Source organism: Ceratocystis lukuohia, assembly GCF_044167205.1.
Source record: "Ceratocystis lukuohia strain C4212 chromosome Unknown Supercontig6_pilon, whole genome shotgun sequence".
Lineage (NCBI taxonomy): Eukaryota > Fungi > Ascomycota > Sordariomycetes > Microascales > Ceratocystidaceae > Ceratocystis > Ceratocystis lukuohia.
Window position 1 is genome coordinate 2,912,638 of NW_027263525.1, and position 17,256 is coordinate 2,929,893.

Sequence of the window (17,256 nt, forward strand, 5' to 3'; positions counted from 1 at the left end):
CCGCAATTTTTTGTGTCTCTATGTGTGTGTCTGTACTGTACAAATTATGTTACAAATCATGCAAACTGCCAACTAGCTAAGAAATATCCCCTTTGTTAAGCTTTCTTTTCTTGTCTCATCATTTTCTCATCTTTTTGTGTCCGTTTCTCCTACTGCAGTCGGAAAGCACCTGACCATCGCGTCAGAAAACGCGTAAACCAGCTGCGTGTTGGCACTTCTTCAACCTCCCTTAGTAGATCTGCATAGTACGTCGGCTGGCTCCGGGGCTCCAGGATGCGGCCGACCAGAGGGTAGCGGGTGCGATAGCGGTCCTCTAGAAGAGAGTATAGGGCATTAACCTGCTTCATTTCGGCAGCCTCGTCGACTTGGCTGCTAGACTGAAGCCGCTTTTGAATGCCACGCAGCATGACATCTTGGAATTGGCACTCAGGCCGAAGCACGTCTTTAGGCCAAAGACCTAGGGCACGATTGTAGTGACGCACAGCACGCTGGGGGAAGTCAATGTTAGTAAGATGAGTAGTTTTAGGAGGGCAGTCTTGCATTTAGAAAACCATACAGGCTGCACTCACGCTTGTTGGTGCTGCCATAGCGACTTCAACTGAGAAGTGTTGTCTTTAGTTTGAGTAGAGGGTTAATTGCTGTCGTTGATGTCATCAGTGCAGAAAAAAAAAGCGACATATGAATGACTAATCAGCGCAAGCTATAAAATCACGTGACAAAATAGGCTGCCTTTATCTTGTCAAATCTTCCCCTTCAGCTCTAGGATCCCCTGCTTAATACTCCCTCTCCATCCGTCCCCCCCCCCCCAAGTGTTTGCCCCTGTAATTCCTGGTGGCTTTGCATGCCTCTTTGCCTTCTCTGACTTGACTAGTTGCTTCATTCACTTCTTGCTTTGTCATTCTCGAACTTGACACTCGAGATGTTTTGAAAGTTGCCGCTGGGGTACATTGACTATTGTACCTTTTTGAACCTGCAAAAATTAATTTCTTTTTGTTCCTCCTTTTCTCTGTTACTTTTGATTCTTTAGCGTGTGTCTGTCTATTCGCTCTTTTAACCTTATTGCTTTCGGCTTCTACTTTGCTTGAGTTTCTGCCTGCGACTTCATCCTTGATTAAACTGACGGCGCACGCAGTTTGTTTGCCGCCCTTTTTATGTTATGGCGCCCCAACAATACCAGCCAGTGAGTAGCTTGCTGTCTCCCGTCTCACTCTTCTCTTTTCCTCTGCTAACCATCAGCATCTGTCTCCAGGTTCTCGCCCGCGACGACGAAATCACGCACTCTACACCTACGCGCCTTCCCTCGCGCCGCTCTACCACATGTCCCTCACCTCCGCCTTCGTTCCACTCAAGGCCATCATCCCCCGAACGTAGCCATGCTGTTGATCCGGATCTTGCCGATGCATTTGGAGGCGACAGTGACAGTGATTCTGACAGTGCCGACGAAGCCGATGATCGCCAGCGCCTAGTCCGCCGTGCCCCGACGACAACGTCTATTTCAGCTCTAGACGACGATGGAGATGACGGGCCTGTAAATAGCGGGCCACAGACTTCTATACCTGAGACCCTTTCAGCTTCAGCAGCTAGGGCACAACCATCAGTGGCGACGTTGGCTCGGGCTGGCAGGCGGGTGTATGGTGGTGGGATGGCATCAGATGGCGTATTTTCTAATTTAGCAGCAAAACCCGACATGGGCGAGGAAAAGGAAGAAATGCCGCCGGTAGGTCACCTTGCTTCACCCTTTCACCCATGGCAAAGTCACATTAGTTCTTTCTATGGGTAAAGGAGAGCCACAACTATATGCTATGTAGAATGCACTTCCTCCCTCACTCTCCTTTCTAACAAACCCTACTTTACAGACCTACGAACAAGCCGCTGCTGATCAAGCCCCACCCTACTGGGAAACCACTATTATCGCTCCCGGCTATAACGGTGATAACGAAGTCTATATCGATGGCATGCCCGTAGGCAATATCTTTGGCTTCCTCTGGAACGCGATGGTCTCATGGTCGTTCCAGATTGTCGGCTTCCTTCTCACCTACCTGCTTCACTCTACTCATGCCGCCAAAAACGGCTCCCGCGCGGGCCTCGGCGTGACCCTTATACAGTACGGCTTCTCCATGAAAGCTGCCGCAATTCCACCCACCCCCGAGGACGGAAACAGTGGCAATTCCGAATTCCCCACACCACCCGACCCGAATGCACATAACTTCAACCCCAGCGACATCAGTAGTAGCAGCAGTGGCTGGAGCGACCTGACGGGCACCGAGTGGTTCGCTTACATTCTTATGGTGGGTGGCTGGTTCATGCTGGTGCGCAGCGTAGTGGAGTTTCTGCAGGCACGGAGACATGAGAGCCTTGTGCTGCAAAGCCCAGAAAGAGGGCTGTCGGTTCCGGTAGTGGCAACAGGCGAGACGCCAGATCGTGTGGTCTAGGGCGTCCCCCCCTTTCTTTTTTTTTTTCCTTGAGCATGTTTTCCGCGTTCTTTCTTTTCTTGTATGTTGTCTTTCCGGCTCCGTTTCCCTTTGTTCCTTTTCTTCTGCTGCAGACGAGCATTCATGCATAGGCATAGTATTACAGCTCTCTTTTTTTATATCTTGGACCCTGGCCATTCACCCGTCTCTTTTCTTTTTCTCTGTATTATTTCTATGCTTCTCTTTTCTCCATTCATTCCTAGCATACAATAACTCCCGTTTTATTGCCGTTTCTTGTTATTTCTTTCACCCCATCTTTCCAATACTATCTCTATGATTCTTGTTTGCACTATATCTTGAATGAATGGCATGGTACGTACTGTGCATCTTGTTAACTAACCCTAACCCAATTGCCCGTCACCAATGTTGCTCTTGTTGGCTTGTCGTAAAGTGGAGAATCTGACGAAGCTCTCTAGCTTCAGAGGAACCCCTCACACAATGAGCATCTAAGCTTTCCTAAAACAACAACGAAGATTCAATTCAATGGGTTATTTGTTTGTGAAGTCACTTCTTCAATACAATTCTCGCCAGTGTAGTTACTTTTATTGGTACTTAGCGTCGTCGTCAGGTGTCTCTTATCTCATCCCTTCTAGTCAGGACACTCGCAAATACACTACCATGGCATGGCGCAGCTCGGGAAGCTCAAATAAAGAACTCGTTGAAAACATGCAGCGCAACGAGTTAATCACCGATCATCGAATCGTTAACGTGTTGCTACAGGTACAAACACCTATGTAGTCTCAAAAAGCTGGAACTGTTTGTCCTCTGGATCAAGTTTCCACTAACACGCTACCTCGTACCATCATTAGGTCGATCGTGCCCACTACGCGCCTAGAGAACCCTACAGCGATTCGCCACAGACACTCTCGCATGGAGCTACAATCTCTGCGCCACACATGCATGCTATGGCACTTATGCACTTACTCCCATACGCCAGCGCTACGGATATACGCCCGGCCCCGCGTGTGCTAGACATCGGCTCAGGTTCCGGATATCTCACGCATGCGCTAGCGCTATTAGCAGGGGACAAAGGACGTGTAGTTGGCGTAGAGCATGTTGAGGCATTGCGGGCATTGGGGGAGACAAATATGTGCAAGAGCACAGAGGGACAGGAAATGGTGAAAAATGGAAGGGTGGTGTTTGTGAAAGGAGATGGACGTAGGGGATGGAAAGAGGAAGACAGCAGGGATGTGGGCGTAGGCGAAGAAAACAAATGGGACGCGATTCATGTCGGCGCATGTGCGGAGAAGTTACATGAAGAGCTGGTTGAACAACTTCGCGCGCCAGGTCGGTGAGTGCAGACTAGAAGATGGGACAGGCTTTGACGCGCAGTTTTGTGTCTATGCACATGGCTAACACTTCCCCATTAGGCTATTCATCCCAATTGACGACAGCGACGGTAGCGGCTCGCAGAGCGTATGGACCATTACTAAGAACGCCGATGGAAGCATCACCAGCAAACGACTCTTCGGAGTACGCTATGTTAAGCTGGCTGATGCCAAGACACAGATTGGTTAAATAGGACTTGAGGGCCAAAAGAAAAGGGAAAAGCTTGGGGGTATAGAAAGTCTCTGGCCCCCATGCGAGCCAAGTTTTTAGCCAACCAGCGCAGAGAGAATGATGTTAAGTCATGCTTTAGCTGACGGGAAAGGGGAAAAGAGTAACAATTAATACAAGTAGCTGATATTTACATTTATTAATCTATTGTTTGAATAGAACCCCGGAGAAAAATCCAGAAAAAAAGTCTGCCGCTTCAAATTCATGCAACACAGGAAAACAGTAAACAAAACCACCAAAAACCTTACTGGCCGGCGACTAACACGGCCCCTGCGGCTTTGCCGACTGTTGGTAATGGAATGGATACTATTGGCTATGAGAGACACAGACCCGTTTTTATTGCAACTACAAGTTGTTGCGCAGGGAGTAAAGGTTACGCTTTAATGGAGCTTAGGCTGGAGCACAGAGAGACTGGACATGGTTTCAGGGACGGGGCCGGGACAGGTGTGGTACAGCAGATTTCTGGCCAGAGCGTATATAAAAGACTTGATGTCGCAAGAGTGAGCTTGCTTAGAAGTTGTTGTCCTCTTTTGTTGGTGCTTCTGTGCTACTTGCTAGGCGCTTCTCATAAAATATTCTTGTCTTCGTTACACAAACTTCTAGACTTACAAACCAACCAATTTTAACTAGATTTCTTTCATTTATTCTACTCTCAACCATTATTGTTTTCTCACCTACATACTCACTCATACTTTCCCCCATCTTGGTGTTCACGATGCCCTCTGAACATACACCCCTTTTAGGCTCTCCCGCCGTCCCCACCCACGGCGATGTCGAGAGTGGTGCCTATGTTGCCCCCCCGGTGCTGGCGCGGACATCTTCCTCGCTGCTTTCGTCATCAGAAACCAGCACGCTTAATTCAAGCGGCTCATCCTCCTCTTCCTCAGGCAACAACGACGTGCTGCGAGATATCATCATCGGCTTTAGTGATGGACTTACCGTGCCCTTTTCTCTGACAGCTGGCCTTTCATCCCTAGGAAGCACTAAGCTGGTCATAATGGGTGGCCTTGCTGAGCTCTTTAGTGGCATGATTTCCATGGGCCTTGGTGCATATCTGGCTGCCAGCACGGAGCACGACCACTACGTGTCCGAGGAGCGACGCGAGTACTGGGAGGTGCAGCACAAACCGGGGGAGGAGCGTGAGGAGATTTTCGACATTCTAGGCAGCTATGGTGTTAGCCGGGAGGCAGCAACATCAGTAGTAGAGGCCCTATGCAAGGACCATCATGCTTGGGTGCGCTTTATGATGGACTACGAGCTGAAGATGGAGCGACCAAACACCAGCCGAGCATGGATCTCGGGGCTGACAATGGGCCTAAGCTACTTTATCGGCGGACTAATCCCTATGTTGCCGTACTTTTTTATGGCTGTAGCACATCATGCGCTATGGGTGTCTGTCGGAATCACGATGGTAGTGCTGCTAGTGTTTGGCTACGTGAAAAACGTTATGACCCTAGGCTCGGCCCGTGCCGGTGCTTATGGCGCAGTGCAAACGCTAGCAATCGGCATGGCAGCTGCTGGGGCCAGCTATGTAATTGTTAGGTTTTTAGACTATGGCGGCGATGGAAAGACAGGCACCCCGAATATGAGCATGTGGTAGGCTAGACAGGAGCCGGGTGACAGGGAAGGGGGACAAGACTGAGAACTCACGAGGCCGCTGCAGTGCCGAGATGATGATGGCGTATGGCGTTTTCTTTTGTTTTGGTCTTTTTTTTTCAATTTCGTCCTGTTTTTTTTCATGTTGATCGCGACCAAGCTTCAGATACCTTTTTAGCAGTTTTGTCTTTCGTTAGTTTCTTCAATGACGTCCTGATTTTCGCTGTCTCAACCCTAGTACTGTGCTGACCCTAGTATACAACTAAATCACGTGGTACGAAACAATGTCATATGGCCTTGCTTGATGTAGCTATCGAACTAGCAAACACAATAGCTAGTGCGCTAATAATGACTTGCTAGTCCTTGTTTCCATCACTAAACTTCCGTTAGAGTAGAGTCGCTTTTTATTTTTTATTTTTTACTTTTTAGCTTTTTTATTTCATCTTCTTTACACTTTCTTTCGCAGCGGATTCCCTCCCCCAAAGCTTCCAACATAGACCAAAAGTCTCTATCCACCAAACACCAAAGCTCCCCCCCCACGATTTTTTCTATGAGGCTTGCTTCTTACCAAGATACAACGCCAGCCATAGCTCATCTTAGTTAAGCTTTTCTTTTCTTGCTTACTGCGCCGTGAATTGCGCATGTTCCTACGTTTTGTGAGTTTGGATGAATGGCTAGATCTTGCCTTGCGCAATGCGCGTCGTTATTAGGCTGATGTGGTCGATTGTTCACTAGAAAGTGGGAGGCGCTCTCGTCTTGGAGAAACAGCCACCAGGTTTGCGGCTGCTGTAACTAACTCGCACAACTTCTAGGCCGCCCTTCTTGTCCCCTCGTCACTGGCCTTGAGAATCGCGCGTCGCATAATTCTAACTGAAACTACTTTCGAAATCACCCCGACTTAACGGTCAGGCCGCGCCGACACCAGCAGCGACTTCACATTATCTCTTCCACTTGCAACATGACTAAAACAGTTCCTCTGGGTCATCGACTTCGGTATCCCATCACAGTCCGCAAGCTACTCAAGCGGGCCGGCGACGAGATCAAGAAGCGTCAGGTCCTGTTCCAATACACATATACAACAACAAAGGAGTCTGGTGACATTGTGCGCGATGCCGTCATCACAAAGCACACGGCTTATGCCGAATGGGAGAGTCCCGTTGATGGCCGTCTCAAGCATTGGCGCATCCGCGAGGGCGCCGTGTTGAGTCGCGACCAGCCCGCCTTTGAAATTGACGAGCAGTGCGGCCATGAAGTGCAGTTTGGCGGCTTATGTGCCATCTGCGGCAAGGACCTGACGGAAATGGACTTTTCTCAAGAGCGTGCCGACACCGAACGCGCGACAATCTCCATGATTCACGACCAGAATTCGCTCAAAGTCAGCGCTGATCTTGCACAACAGGAGGAGAAGCGCATGCAGGAGCGATTACTACAGCAGCGCAAACTGGTGCTGGTGGTGGATTTGGACCAGACCATTATTCACGCCTGCATCGACCCTACGGTTGGCGAATGGTACAACGACGCGTCCAACCCAAACCATGAAAGTCTGCGTGATATAGGTTGCTTCCAGCTTGACGATGCCACAAGCAGCAAGAACCTGTCTGGTTGTTGGTACTACATCAAAAAAAGACCTGGGCTTGACGGATTCCTGCAGCGCATGTCACAGCTGTTCGAAATGCACGTGTACACCATGGGAACTAGACCATATGCCATCTCGGTGGCAAACGTCGTCGATCCCGACAAGAAACTGTTTAGCAATCGTGTCATCAGTCGAGATGAAGCAGGTAGCGTACAAAAGGAGCTACAGCGACTGTTTCCGCATAGTACTGATATGGTGGTCATCATTGATGATCGATCTGATGTGTGGCCAAACGACCGCGAGAATCTAATTCGCGTAGTGCCGTTTGACTTTTTCAAGGGCATTGGCGACATTAACTCGAGCTTCCTGCCGGCAAGGACGGACATTCTACCAGGGGCCAGTACAGCTGACGCTTCGTCTTCCTTAGCCTCCCCCCCTACTGCAAGCAGCTCCCCTACAACGGCCACCATCCCTACGGCCGCTGCAGAACAGGAAAAGGAGCTCACAAAACAAATCCAAGACCGGCCACTAGCGCACATGCAAGAGGACCTGGAAAAAGAAGAATCGAAGCATGATGCCACGCCGGACGCCACACAACCAAAAATGGACCTCGATACCACGGCCAATTCAACTAACACTACCACGCCCGAAACTAAGGTCGATCTTGGGGCCGCAGCAGCAGCTGCAGTCGCAGCCGTAGCTGCGGCCCCCACCGACTCGGTTGATGCCATGGCTACTCCTCACTCCGAAGCCCGCCAACACGTGCTCCGTGACGACGACACCGAACTTGTCTACATAGAACGCCATTTAACGGCTGTGCACGAGAAATTCTACAAAGCCTACGATGAGCAAGTTTGTAGGAATAGCGCATTTGGCGATAAGTCTAGTTTGGACTCTGTTCCTGACGTCGGCCAGCTGCTCAAAACTGAGAAGAGCCAAGTGCTGCGAGGCACGTCCATTGTCCTTTCGGGCTTGGTTCACATGAATGTTAACGTGCATCAGACTGAGCTTGGCATGCAGCTGCAAAGCTTTGGTGCCTTGGTGCACACCAAAATCTCAGACAAAGTTACCCATCTAGTTATCAACCCTGCACGCACACGGACCCAGAAACTGCGCCAGGCCTGTCGCATACCTCGTATACAGATTGTTAGCCCGGACTGGCTCACCGCGTGCTTCAGTCGCTGGGAACACGTCGATGAATACCCCTACTTAATAGACGTGAACCCGGCTGATAGAACATCGCAGAATGATGTTGATGCCCCTGCAGCAGCCAGCACCGAGGGAGATATCGCTATGGTTGACCCTTCAGCACCTGAAGGCGATGCTGAAGAGGAGAATGATGTTTCGGGAGCCAGCAGTGAGGACGAGGCAGAGGGAGGTGAGGCGGGGTCTGCAGTTGAGGAGGAAGAAAAACAGGCCCTGGACGACCTCAAAGGCTTTGACTGGGGCGCAGCGGATGACGAGTTGGAGGACTTCCTTAACTCGGATGACGATGAAGATGACGAAAATAGGGAAGGCGACGCTCAAGAAGATGGCGAAGACTATGAAAACGATGACACGCGAATGAACGAGAGCAAAAATACTGGCAACGGCAACAGAACGTCCGAATCTATAGCTCCGCCTCTGTCTCCGCTTTCGCTCAAGCGCAAAGTGGCCGAAGAAGATGCCGAGAACGGGTCTTCATCCCATGGTGCCTGGCCTGACGATGCGGCCCCTTCCGACGCATCGCAGCTGCCCTCAACACCGGCGGTTGAACACCCAATGTTCAAGCGCCTACGTCTTGGCGCTCCTCGCAAGAGTAGTACGTTACGAAATGTGACATCGTCTGATGGACGGCATTTAGGTGTGGCGAACGAAGGGGATAGCCCGGCAAGTGGGCGATCGGGCTCAGTTGATCCGGCAGCAAGTATCACAACGCAGGATCTGGAAGATGACCTGGATGCGGCATTGGCAGCGGAACTAGAGGCAGGGCTGGCGGATGAAATGGGTAGATGAAGGGGGAGGAGAGGATTGGGAGGGCAGGGAAATGTAGAAGCGGGGGCTTTGGGAATTATACTTGGGTAGTTGATATGATGGTATGACGGCAAGCATCGGGAGAACAGAAGCAATACGAATGAACATCAATTCGAGCATGAGCATGAGTACGGAAGAGAGAGGGCGATAGCAACAGAGTAGGGGAGGGGAGGAGGCGGTATGGTATTCTTCTTGTACCTGGTCTGCGGCGAAGCATTGGTAGACGAGCCCAAGACTGCATTTACTTTGAACGGAATGAGAGAAAAAAGGAAAAAGATCGAGTGGTAGAGGCCAAGGAAACCAACCGTGCTACAGGGACTTTGCTCTCTGCGACATCAGACGAGTAGTAATGCTGAGATTGGGAGGCTAGAAGAGACTGGACAAATGTCTGAATGACTCGTCTCGCACATTAGTCAAAGGGGAAAGCAATAAGACGCTTGGACCAGAAGCTTATTTGCAAGTGCTGCTGGCGCTTGTGCAACAGCCCAGAGGCCTGGCAGATGAGTTTTGCCACTTTTCGGCTGTAGCTGCTGCTTGCTCTTCTGCCGGGGGATTCTCTGCGTTTGTGACACAGCAACGAACGAGCCCGGGGAGATCGGCGGGTGGGACGCGGGACAGGAAGAGCAGGAAGACAGGCAAGAGAGCAGAAGCTAGGCCCTAGTGGGCTCGCTGGGCGACTATGCAGGATGGGCTAAAGCTAAGGCTGGTAGGATCGAATGGCGTCATTGAGGGGGGGAGCGGATGGATGGTATGATTAGGGAAGTTCGAAGTCCTTGTAGGCGGTGGGCTCTTAGTCCTCTTTTGCTTACTTCGACTTTACTGCTTGCATGCTTGCTCCTTGCCCTCCTCATCCTCTTCCCCTAAAGGACCGCTGAATTGTTCCATTTATGGCTGCTGCTTTGTCTATGGCCGTATTGCGGGAAACAAGAAGGGCGAAGAGGTGGAGGAGGCGGAGGACGCGGAGGAGGAGGAGTGTAGCTGGCCTTGTCCTACCAGTGTGTTTTCTTATTTGTTGTTTTGCTTCCGCCCTTGACTAAGGCAGCTAGCATTAGACAAGCGCAGCCCAAAATGGTGAGATACAGCACGCAAGAGACACCAAATGCGCTAGAATTGCGAGATTGGGCGTGAAGACATGGGGGAATCAACTGGCCATGGGAAGACACTGGCCGACGGGTGATGTCTGCTACTCTGGCGGCTGGCTGCTGCCACGTCCCCCCGCCTATTGATTGCCCCTGAGGCTTTAGGCTTGGCTTCCTTGAACAAAGCCACCGTCTTTACTGCTCCAAATCACATCATTTTTTGTGCATGTTTATGTGGTGGAGCTTGCGATTATTAAGCATGCTAGGACGGGGTGGCATATGGACAAAAAGTGCGCTCGAAACGGCATGCGACCTGTGCCGAAGTAAATCGTAATCGTCCCCACGGATGGTGTGCTTGGGAGTGATGGAGAGGGGGATTACTGGACAGTATGCTACATGCAGCACGGGGGCTTGATTTTAGTGTATGCCATGCTACTTCTAGTACCGGCTCTGGTGTTGGCCTTGCATTGGACGCGCAAGGAGTTTTCCTTTTTTCTTCTTTCTTTTATAATTGTGCTTTATTTGTTTTTATTTTCTATTTTTCTACTCTTTTCCCTTCTCTCCCTATTGGCCTTGCCATTTGCTGCTTCCTTTTCCCCTCTATCTACTTGTTGTCTTACACACATTCTGACCGTCCGTTCTTACAGCTCGGCTCTTCCTTGCCGGGCCCGATGACAACAAACCAAGTAGACAGAACCCAAAAAGGGATCATAGAGAGTATATAAAATAAACTAATTTAACGCTTGTTCCTCCTTCACCCCCTCGCTCTAAAAGACCAAAGTCGTGTCCGAGTTGTAGAGATATAATAACCCCACTGAGTATTGCAGAGAGCTTGGCCTCAACACTGTTCTCGCTCTGCTCTCTCGTTCCTGGCTTGTTTCTCGCCTTGCCCTAGCCCGGCGTCTGACATTCGCTACGCTCCATGCGGGATTTTGAACCTGTGCTCTGACAGCCCTCAAGACTCGCATAGTCTGCCAGACTGCTAGTAGCTGATTCGGTATCCCATCAACTACGCTGTATCTGGCTTCGTCTCTTGCCCGCTGTCTATAGATAGACATATATCTGCTGTCTCTACGTGTCTGATCCATATCGTCATGTGGGATCCCTACGCCTCGACTACCCAGCCCACTCCGTACGACCCGGCCCTCGCTGCCTCCGATCTTTTCTCATCACTCGCCCAACCAGACCCTGGAGCCGTGGCTAGTAGTGGTGGTGGCACTGAAGGCCCTGGAATTCCAGCTCTGGTACAGACACTTGCAAATGCGCACCAGAACCCACACACACACTCCAATTCACATCCGCATTCACATTCGCACACGCACGCCCCATCGCCAATACATGACTACACTGCTGCGCACACACATGCGACGCCCCCGCTTAGTAGCTTCTCGCCTGGAGACTCTACCACCACGGGCTTGGGGGTAGCTTCTACGCCTTCTAGTAGCACAAACACTGGCGGGCCATCGTCGTCCTCTATCGGCGGCGAACGGCTCACAGCGGAGGAAAAGCGGCTGCGCAACAACTCAGCCAGTGCGCGGTTTCGCGTCAAAAAGAAAATGCAGGAAAAGCAACTGGTGCAACACACCATGGAATCGGCGGAAAAGCTCACCCAGTTGCAAGGAAAGGCACAGGAGCTGGAGCGTGAGAACAAGTGGCTGAAGAATTTGGTGTTAGAAAAAAGTAAGAAAACGCGTCCAGAGGGGGGAGGATAGCGAAGACGGGGAGGAGAGAGGGGAAGGACGAGGGAAGGGGGGAGTATAAGGGAAACAAGTGGAGGAAAGGGCGAAGGCGATGTTTGGACACAATGTGGAGGCCCGCTGACGTAGTTCTGCCCTTCATATCGCGATGGGTATTCATACGGAACATCCTCTGTTGTGTCGGGCTATCGGCACTTTTTTGATTTTCTTCTCCGCTTTGGATGCTATACTCTAGGAGCTTGGCGATTAATACACTGTGGTTCTGGTATTGTCTGGATGTTGTAGATTGGGCTCTAACCTTGACACAAGATGTATATTTGCCTCTTTTCACCCATATTCGTACAACGTTTGCATGCATGCTACCGGCTATCGTACACTCATCCGCTAACCCTGTTTTGTCTCGTACGTCACATATCTACGTCTAGTATCGCCGCTGGCCCGCCTCCTGGTCTGCTTCTTCCTGTGCTGCCTTGACAGCGCTCTCAATCAAGCCATACGTTTTCATGAGTGCCTTTCTTGCCTGGACATCGAATGCGGGCATGCCTAGAACCGGCTCGGCGAAATTGTTGGCGGCATCCTTGACGTCCGCTATTTGTGAAGCCACTTCGTCGACCGCCCGTAGTGTACCAGCGCTGTAGGCCAGTCCATCGTCGCGCATGCGTGATAGGAGGTCTATAATATCCGGGATGCTCCCATTTAGCGCCCACGACACGCGCAGGAGTTCGTCATACAGTGGTGTTGATGCGCCAAGCACGTAGGCCGCCAAGCCTAGCTGCTTTAGTCGCGGTAGGATGGCGAGAGCTAGCGGCGATGGGCGTGCAAAATCGTAGGCAAGCCGCTGGGCAGCAGTGAGGATGTGTTGGGGGAAAATGGGCCCATGGACCTCAAGGGCCGCAGTATCGGGTGTTGGCGGGGTTTTGTCCGATAGGTCTGGGGCAATGCCAAGCTTCTGGACGAGCGAAAACACCTCCTTTTCCAGGACTGTCCAGACTTGCTTGTCAGACCTACAGGCTTCAAAGAGCGCCTTGACGCGCTGCACCTCAGCCACGCGCTGGGTGTCAAGGGCAGCTAACCGCTCCTTCTCGGCATCTGTAAGCTCGGCTTCCGGTACATCGTCATCACGTGCGCGATTCTCCTCGAGGAAGCTGCCCTCAACGGCGCGGCGTAGCGACGGTGGGTACATCTGCAGGATTTCCTCGCGGCTCCACGGATTGCGGTGGCGACGCTGGGGGGACTTTTTAAAGAGCGAGGACACCTTGGTTTGTTTGGCCGTAGCAAGCGAATCAAATATTTCACCGAACACGCGTTTCTCTGTCGGTGTGATGGTTGAAACGGCGCGTTCAGGGAGGATGCTATCTAGCGCAGAGAAAGTTTCGGCGGGAGATTCGATGGGGGAGTCGGCAGGAGCTTCGGCGGGGACTTCGGCGAGGACATTTGAAGGGGTGTCAGCAGGAGCAGTGGTAGGAGTAGCGGTGGAGTTGCTGCTGGACTTGGAAAATAAACTCTCCGTCTGGTGCTGTGATAGCTTGTCGATGATATCATCACGGCGGGCTGCTGAGGAAGAGAAAGACCGAGAGAGGGTTGAATAAGGGGTCTGTGCGAAGATACGGCCTCCCAAAGCAGCCCGGAACGGAAGTCTGAGAGCCCGAGACATAGTAGATGGAGAGGAGCAGTGCGTAGATCTGGGGCCCAGTAGAACACGACGACAAGTTGGCCTTCTTCAAGAGGGGTGAGTGACATGACGTTAGTGGTGTAAAAAATAAAATGTGCAAGGGTATGTGCTTATCTTATCGGAAAATATGGGGCTTTTGATGAACGCGATAATATGTGTGCTGTAAGCACTTAACGCGCTTCTCATGATCCAAGGACAGCGAGAACCAGGGCTGTTATGGAAACGCGTGGAGCCTCTTGGGGTTTGTTTTTGTTTGCGATCATTCAAATTTCGTGAAGATTTCTATAGCGTGCAGAGTGCAATCATTAAAACGAAAATCGCAGCATAGTTGCACTACGGGCCACCGAATATCAACCGGGCACATACATATACACACAAACACAAAATATAGTCCCCATCATGGCACCTAAAGATCCGCCAATGAGCGCCTTTGAGCGTCGTCGTCTCGAGAACATGGCTGCCAACACTGCCATACTCAAGGACATTTCAATCACCGCCAAGAAAGTAGCCCCAGCCAAGCCAAAGGCCGGGCCCGCGCCAGCTACCCGCTCCAAATCTACTCGAAAGCGCCCACGGTCCGAAACCACATCGTCTCCGGCCCCGACGTCAGGTTCGGCAAGCGCGCCAGCACTAGCGCCGGCCCGCGTTACGCGGCAGAGCTCCCGGCTGGCTGGAATCAACGCCGACGACATTCCGGGCCAGGCCGTGCTTGCTGCACAGCTGGACGCTTCAGCAGACGCTTCGCGGGCTAAGCGATTGCGTGTAAGCGGCGATCTAAAGTTGGACTCATTGGTTGTGGATGGTAAGAAGTGGAGTAGCAGCAGTGCTGTGGGGCTTCGCGACCTGGTCCGTGGGGCGCGGCCGGGGGTACGGACTTTCACGGCCGAGGATGTTGCGGAAACAACAGACGAGGGCCTGAAGAAGCTGAGAGAGGAACTGGGGCGCATGGAGCTTTATGAGACTTGGGCTCCGGGAGGTAGGTGTTTCTTGTTATACCGTCGCCGCGTCTACCGAGGAATAGCCTTGATGGCAGCCTCAACGACGCTCTTGATATCTATTGTTCATTTTTTATAACCCCTCTCCCCATGTCTTTTGCCTGCTAACAAAAGCCCCCCCCCTCCGCTTTCCCCTGCCCTGTAGACATCAAAATAACGCCTCAGCGTGTCTACGCTCTCGGCTTTCACCCTACTGAAGACAAGCCGCTGGTCTTTGCCGGCGACAAGGAGGGAGCTCTGGGTGTATTTGATGCCTCACAAGAGCCCATCAAGGCCGAGGTCGACGAGGACGACGAAGATGCCGAGGAAACCTACGAAAGCCCATCGATTCTTGCCTTCAAGACACACACACGCACCATTTCGGCCTTCGCGTTTTCGCCGTTTGACAGCAACTCGGTTTTTTCGGCGTCCTACGATAGCAGCATTCGTAAGGTAGATCTCTCACAAGGCCTCTCGGTTGAAGTCTACTCGCCAGCCCAGACCGACATCGACATGCCTATATCCGCCCTGGAAATTATGCCGTCGGATCCTACCGTGCTGCTATTCTCGACGCTATCCGGGTCGGTGTGTCGAGCCGACACGCGCAAGCCAGGAATAGTTGACGAATGGACGCTGAGCGACCAGAAAATCGGCGGATTCTCTGTGCACCCACTGCAGCCACACCTACTCGCAACCGCCTCACTTGACCGGACGATGAAGATCTGGGATCTGAGGAAGATGGCAGCAGTCGAGGAAGAAGACGATAGCAGTCACAGCGGTGAAATCCCTGCCCTACTCGGCTCTCACTCATCGCGGCTCTCGGTGTCCCACGCAGCCTGGAGTGCTGGAGGCCATATTGCTACATCGTCATACGATGACACGATCAAGATTTACGACTTCTCGCAGTCTTGCGGTGCATGGAAGCCGGGAGCAGCGCTCTCCACCGAAGCATTGGAGCCCACACACATCATCCGACACAACAACCAGACGGGACGCTGGGTCACAATCCTTAAGCCGCAGTGGCAGCGGACGCCACGCGATGGCATCCAGAAGATGGTGGTCGGCAACATGAACCGCTTTGTGGACGTCTTTGCCGCAGACGGAAGCCAGTTGGCCCAGCTGGACGGCGAGGGTATCTCGGCGGTGCCAGCAGTGGCCCAATTTCACCCGACTTTGAATTGGGTAGCGGGCGGGACGGCAAGTGGAAAGCTATGTTTGTGGCAAAGCGGGGGCGGGGAAAAGGAGGAGAGAGAAGAAGAGAGAGAGACTGAGACCAAGACTGAAGACGAGTAGGAATAGAGTAGAGAAGGGCGTATTTGGCTGTGGAGGGGATGCTAAACGCCACATCCAAGTTTGTGGCAGAGAGACGTCGCTGCGCTCTCATCTCGAGAAGCAAGAACTGTTGTACTACACATCTTGTGCCTGCCGCTAGTGGCCCCGTTGAAACCTTCCTAGAGATACAAAGCAATTTGTGCACGCTGAGCTTTTTCACGTGCATGTCGCCGTACAGGGCTGACTGGCTGTTCATTTTATTTTGACTTGAGCCTTTGAATGGGTGTATTCTGGCTGTTTTGCGGCTCTTTGCCTCATCTTTTTTTAGTAGCAGCCTCAAGACATGTCTTGTTGTTGTCCAGCCATCCTGTCCCAGAACAACAAGGCCTACCCTGTCCTGTGCTCGGAGCTCCTTTGTCTGGTGTGTGGGTTTGCTCTTTGCTCTGCCCCCGCAGCCGTTATTTGAGATTTGGTTAGAACGCCCTATGGCTCTACAGGCCTGGCAGCTGCCATGCGTCCGGCACCTGTCCGACACTTGCACACAGCTACTTGGCACCTGGTCATTATCTGCGCCACCTTTGCATATCGCTAGATATGACCTCCTCCATACAACTAACTACGTTGTTATCACATGCAGTTCAACCAACCACCAACAAACCAAATCCCATCCGCGGCTTGCCTTTCCCTGTTTCCAGGCTTCTTCCCAGTCATTTCCTTCTTTTATCCCCTTTGCTCTGCCTTCGATCTGCGTCTTTTCTCTACAACCCCTGCTGGAGCCGATCCCGCCCGCAGGCTTTGTGGGCTCTGATTGGGCTATAGTCTACTGGTTCTGGGTGGCTTTGCCTGGGGCTTGTCTCTTGTCTGTTGTCTTGCTGGTCACATCCTTGCCTTGGCTGTGCCTACTATCGATAACTCCCAAGAACAGCTGCCTAGTTAGCGCTGGCTGTTCTCGCTGCTATCGTTAGACAAGCCTGTTCCTTGTACTATACATATACATGCTTCTACTTGTGTTGTATTGTGCTGCAAGCAACGCAAGACTTGCTTGGCCCAGGGCTGGCTTGACTTGACTGTACCGTTGTCTCCGCTATCATTATCACGCTGCTTTTGCTTTGCCTACTTCGTCTCGCCCTACGTACGTTACCGTGAAAAGTGACACTCTTGCACCTACTGGCCTTATTTTCTTCTTTTCTCATCCAAGGCCTTACAAACGCGTGTTATCGAACAGTCAAATTCTCCTGTCCTTTTCCGACGAACCCATCCCGTCACGACGTCACCGCCTATCAGCCACCCGTCTGGAATCCTCCTTCACTATAACGCATTCCCGCCTTTTTAGTGTTTCTATTTCTGTT

General features: G+C 51.7%; 7 protein-coding genes across 7 annotated transcripts; 5 read left to right on the top strand and 2 right to left on the bottom strand.

Annotated features, from left to right (window-relative positions):
* Positions 1–149: 149 nt before the first annotated feature.
* HOO65_060667 (Cytochrome B pre-mRNA-processing protein 6) lies at positions 150–587 on the bottom strand (the record flags this gene model as incomplete). Its single annotated transcript, XM_071004094.1, has 2 exons — positions 150–488; positions 570–587. 2 exons carry the CDS (start codon positions 585–587, stop codon positions 150–152), a joined length of 357 nt encoding a protein of 118 aa, XP_070858017.1.
* Positions 588–1,156: 569 nt separating this feature from the next.
* Positions 1,157–2,432, top strand: HOO65_060668 (Metal homeostatis protein BSD2; the record flags this gene model as incomplete). Its single annotated transcript, XM_071003924.1, has 2 exons — positions 1,157–1,717; positions 1,809–2,432. 2 exons carry the CDS (start codon positions 1,157–1,159, stop codon positions 2,430–2,432), a joined length of 1,185 nt encoding a protein of 394 aa, XP_070858018.1.
* Positions 2,433–4,743: 2,311 nt separating this feature from the next.
* HOO65_060669 (Vacuolar iron transporter 1.1) lies at positions 4,744–5,628 on the top strand (the record flags this gene model as incomplete). The annotated part of the gene is made up of 1 exon (XM_071001192.1): positions 4,744–5,628. The coding sequence occupies one exon, from the start codon at positions 4,744–4,746 to the stop codon at positions 5,626–5,628; it is 885 nt and encodes a 294-aa protein (XP_070858019.1).
* Positions 5,629–6,582: 954 nt separating this feature from the next.
* Positions 6,583–9,195, top strand: HOO65_060670 (RNA polymerase II subunit A C-terminal domain phosphatase; the record flags this gene model as incomplete). Its single annotated transcript, XM_071001193.1, has 1 exon — positions 6,583–9,195. One exon carries the CDS (start codon positions 6,583–6,585, stop codon positions 9,193–9,195), a length of 2,613 nt encoding a protein of 870 aa, XP_070858020.1.
* Positions 9,196–11,386: 2,191 nt separating this feature from the next.
* Positions 11,387–12,004, top strand: HOO65_060671 (putative regulatory protein cys-3 protein; the record flags this gene model as incomplete). Its single annotated transcript, XM_071001194.1, has 1 exon — positions 11,387–12,004. The coding sequence occupies one exon, from the start codon at positions 11,387–11,389 to the stop codon at positions 12,002–12,004; it is 618 nt and encodes a 205-aa protein (XP_070858021.1).
* Positions 12,005–12,410: 406 nt separating this feature from the next.
* On the bottom strand, positions 12,411–13,643 carry HOO65_060672 (uncharacterized protein; the record flags this gene model as incomplete). The annotated part of the gene is made up of 1 exon (XM_071001195.1): positions 12,411–13,643. The coding sequence occupies one exon, from the start codon at positions 13,641–13,643 to the stop codon at positions 12,411–12,413; it is 1,233 nt and encodes a 410-aa protein (XP_070858022.1).
* A 417-nt stretch (positions 13,644–14,060) lies between these two features.
* HOO65_060673 (WD repeat-containing protein) lies at positions 14,061–15,928 on the top strand (the record flags this gene model as incomplete). Its single annotated transcript, XM_071003793.1, has 2 exons — positions 14,061–14,637; positions 14,802–15,928. 2 exons carry the CDS (start codon positions 14,061–14,063, stop codon positions 15,926–15,928), a joined length of 1,704 nt encoding a protein of 567 aa, XP_070858023.1.
* Positions 15,929–17,256: the final 1,328 nt, after the last annotated feature.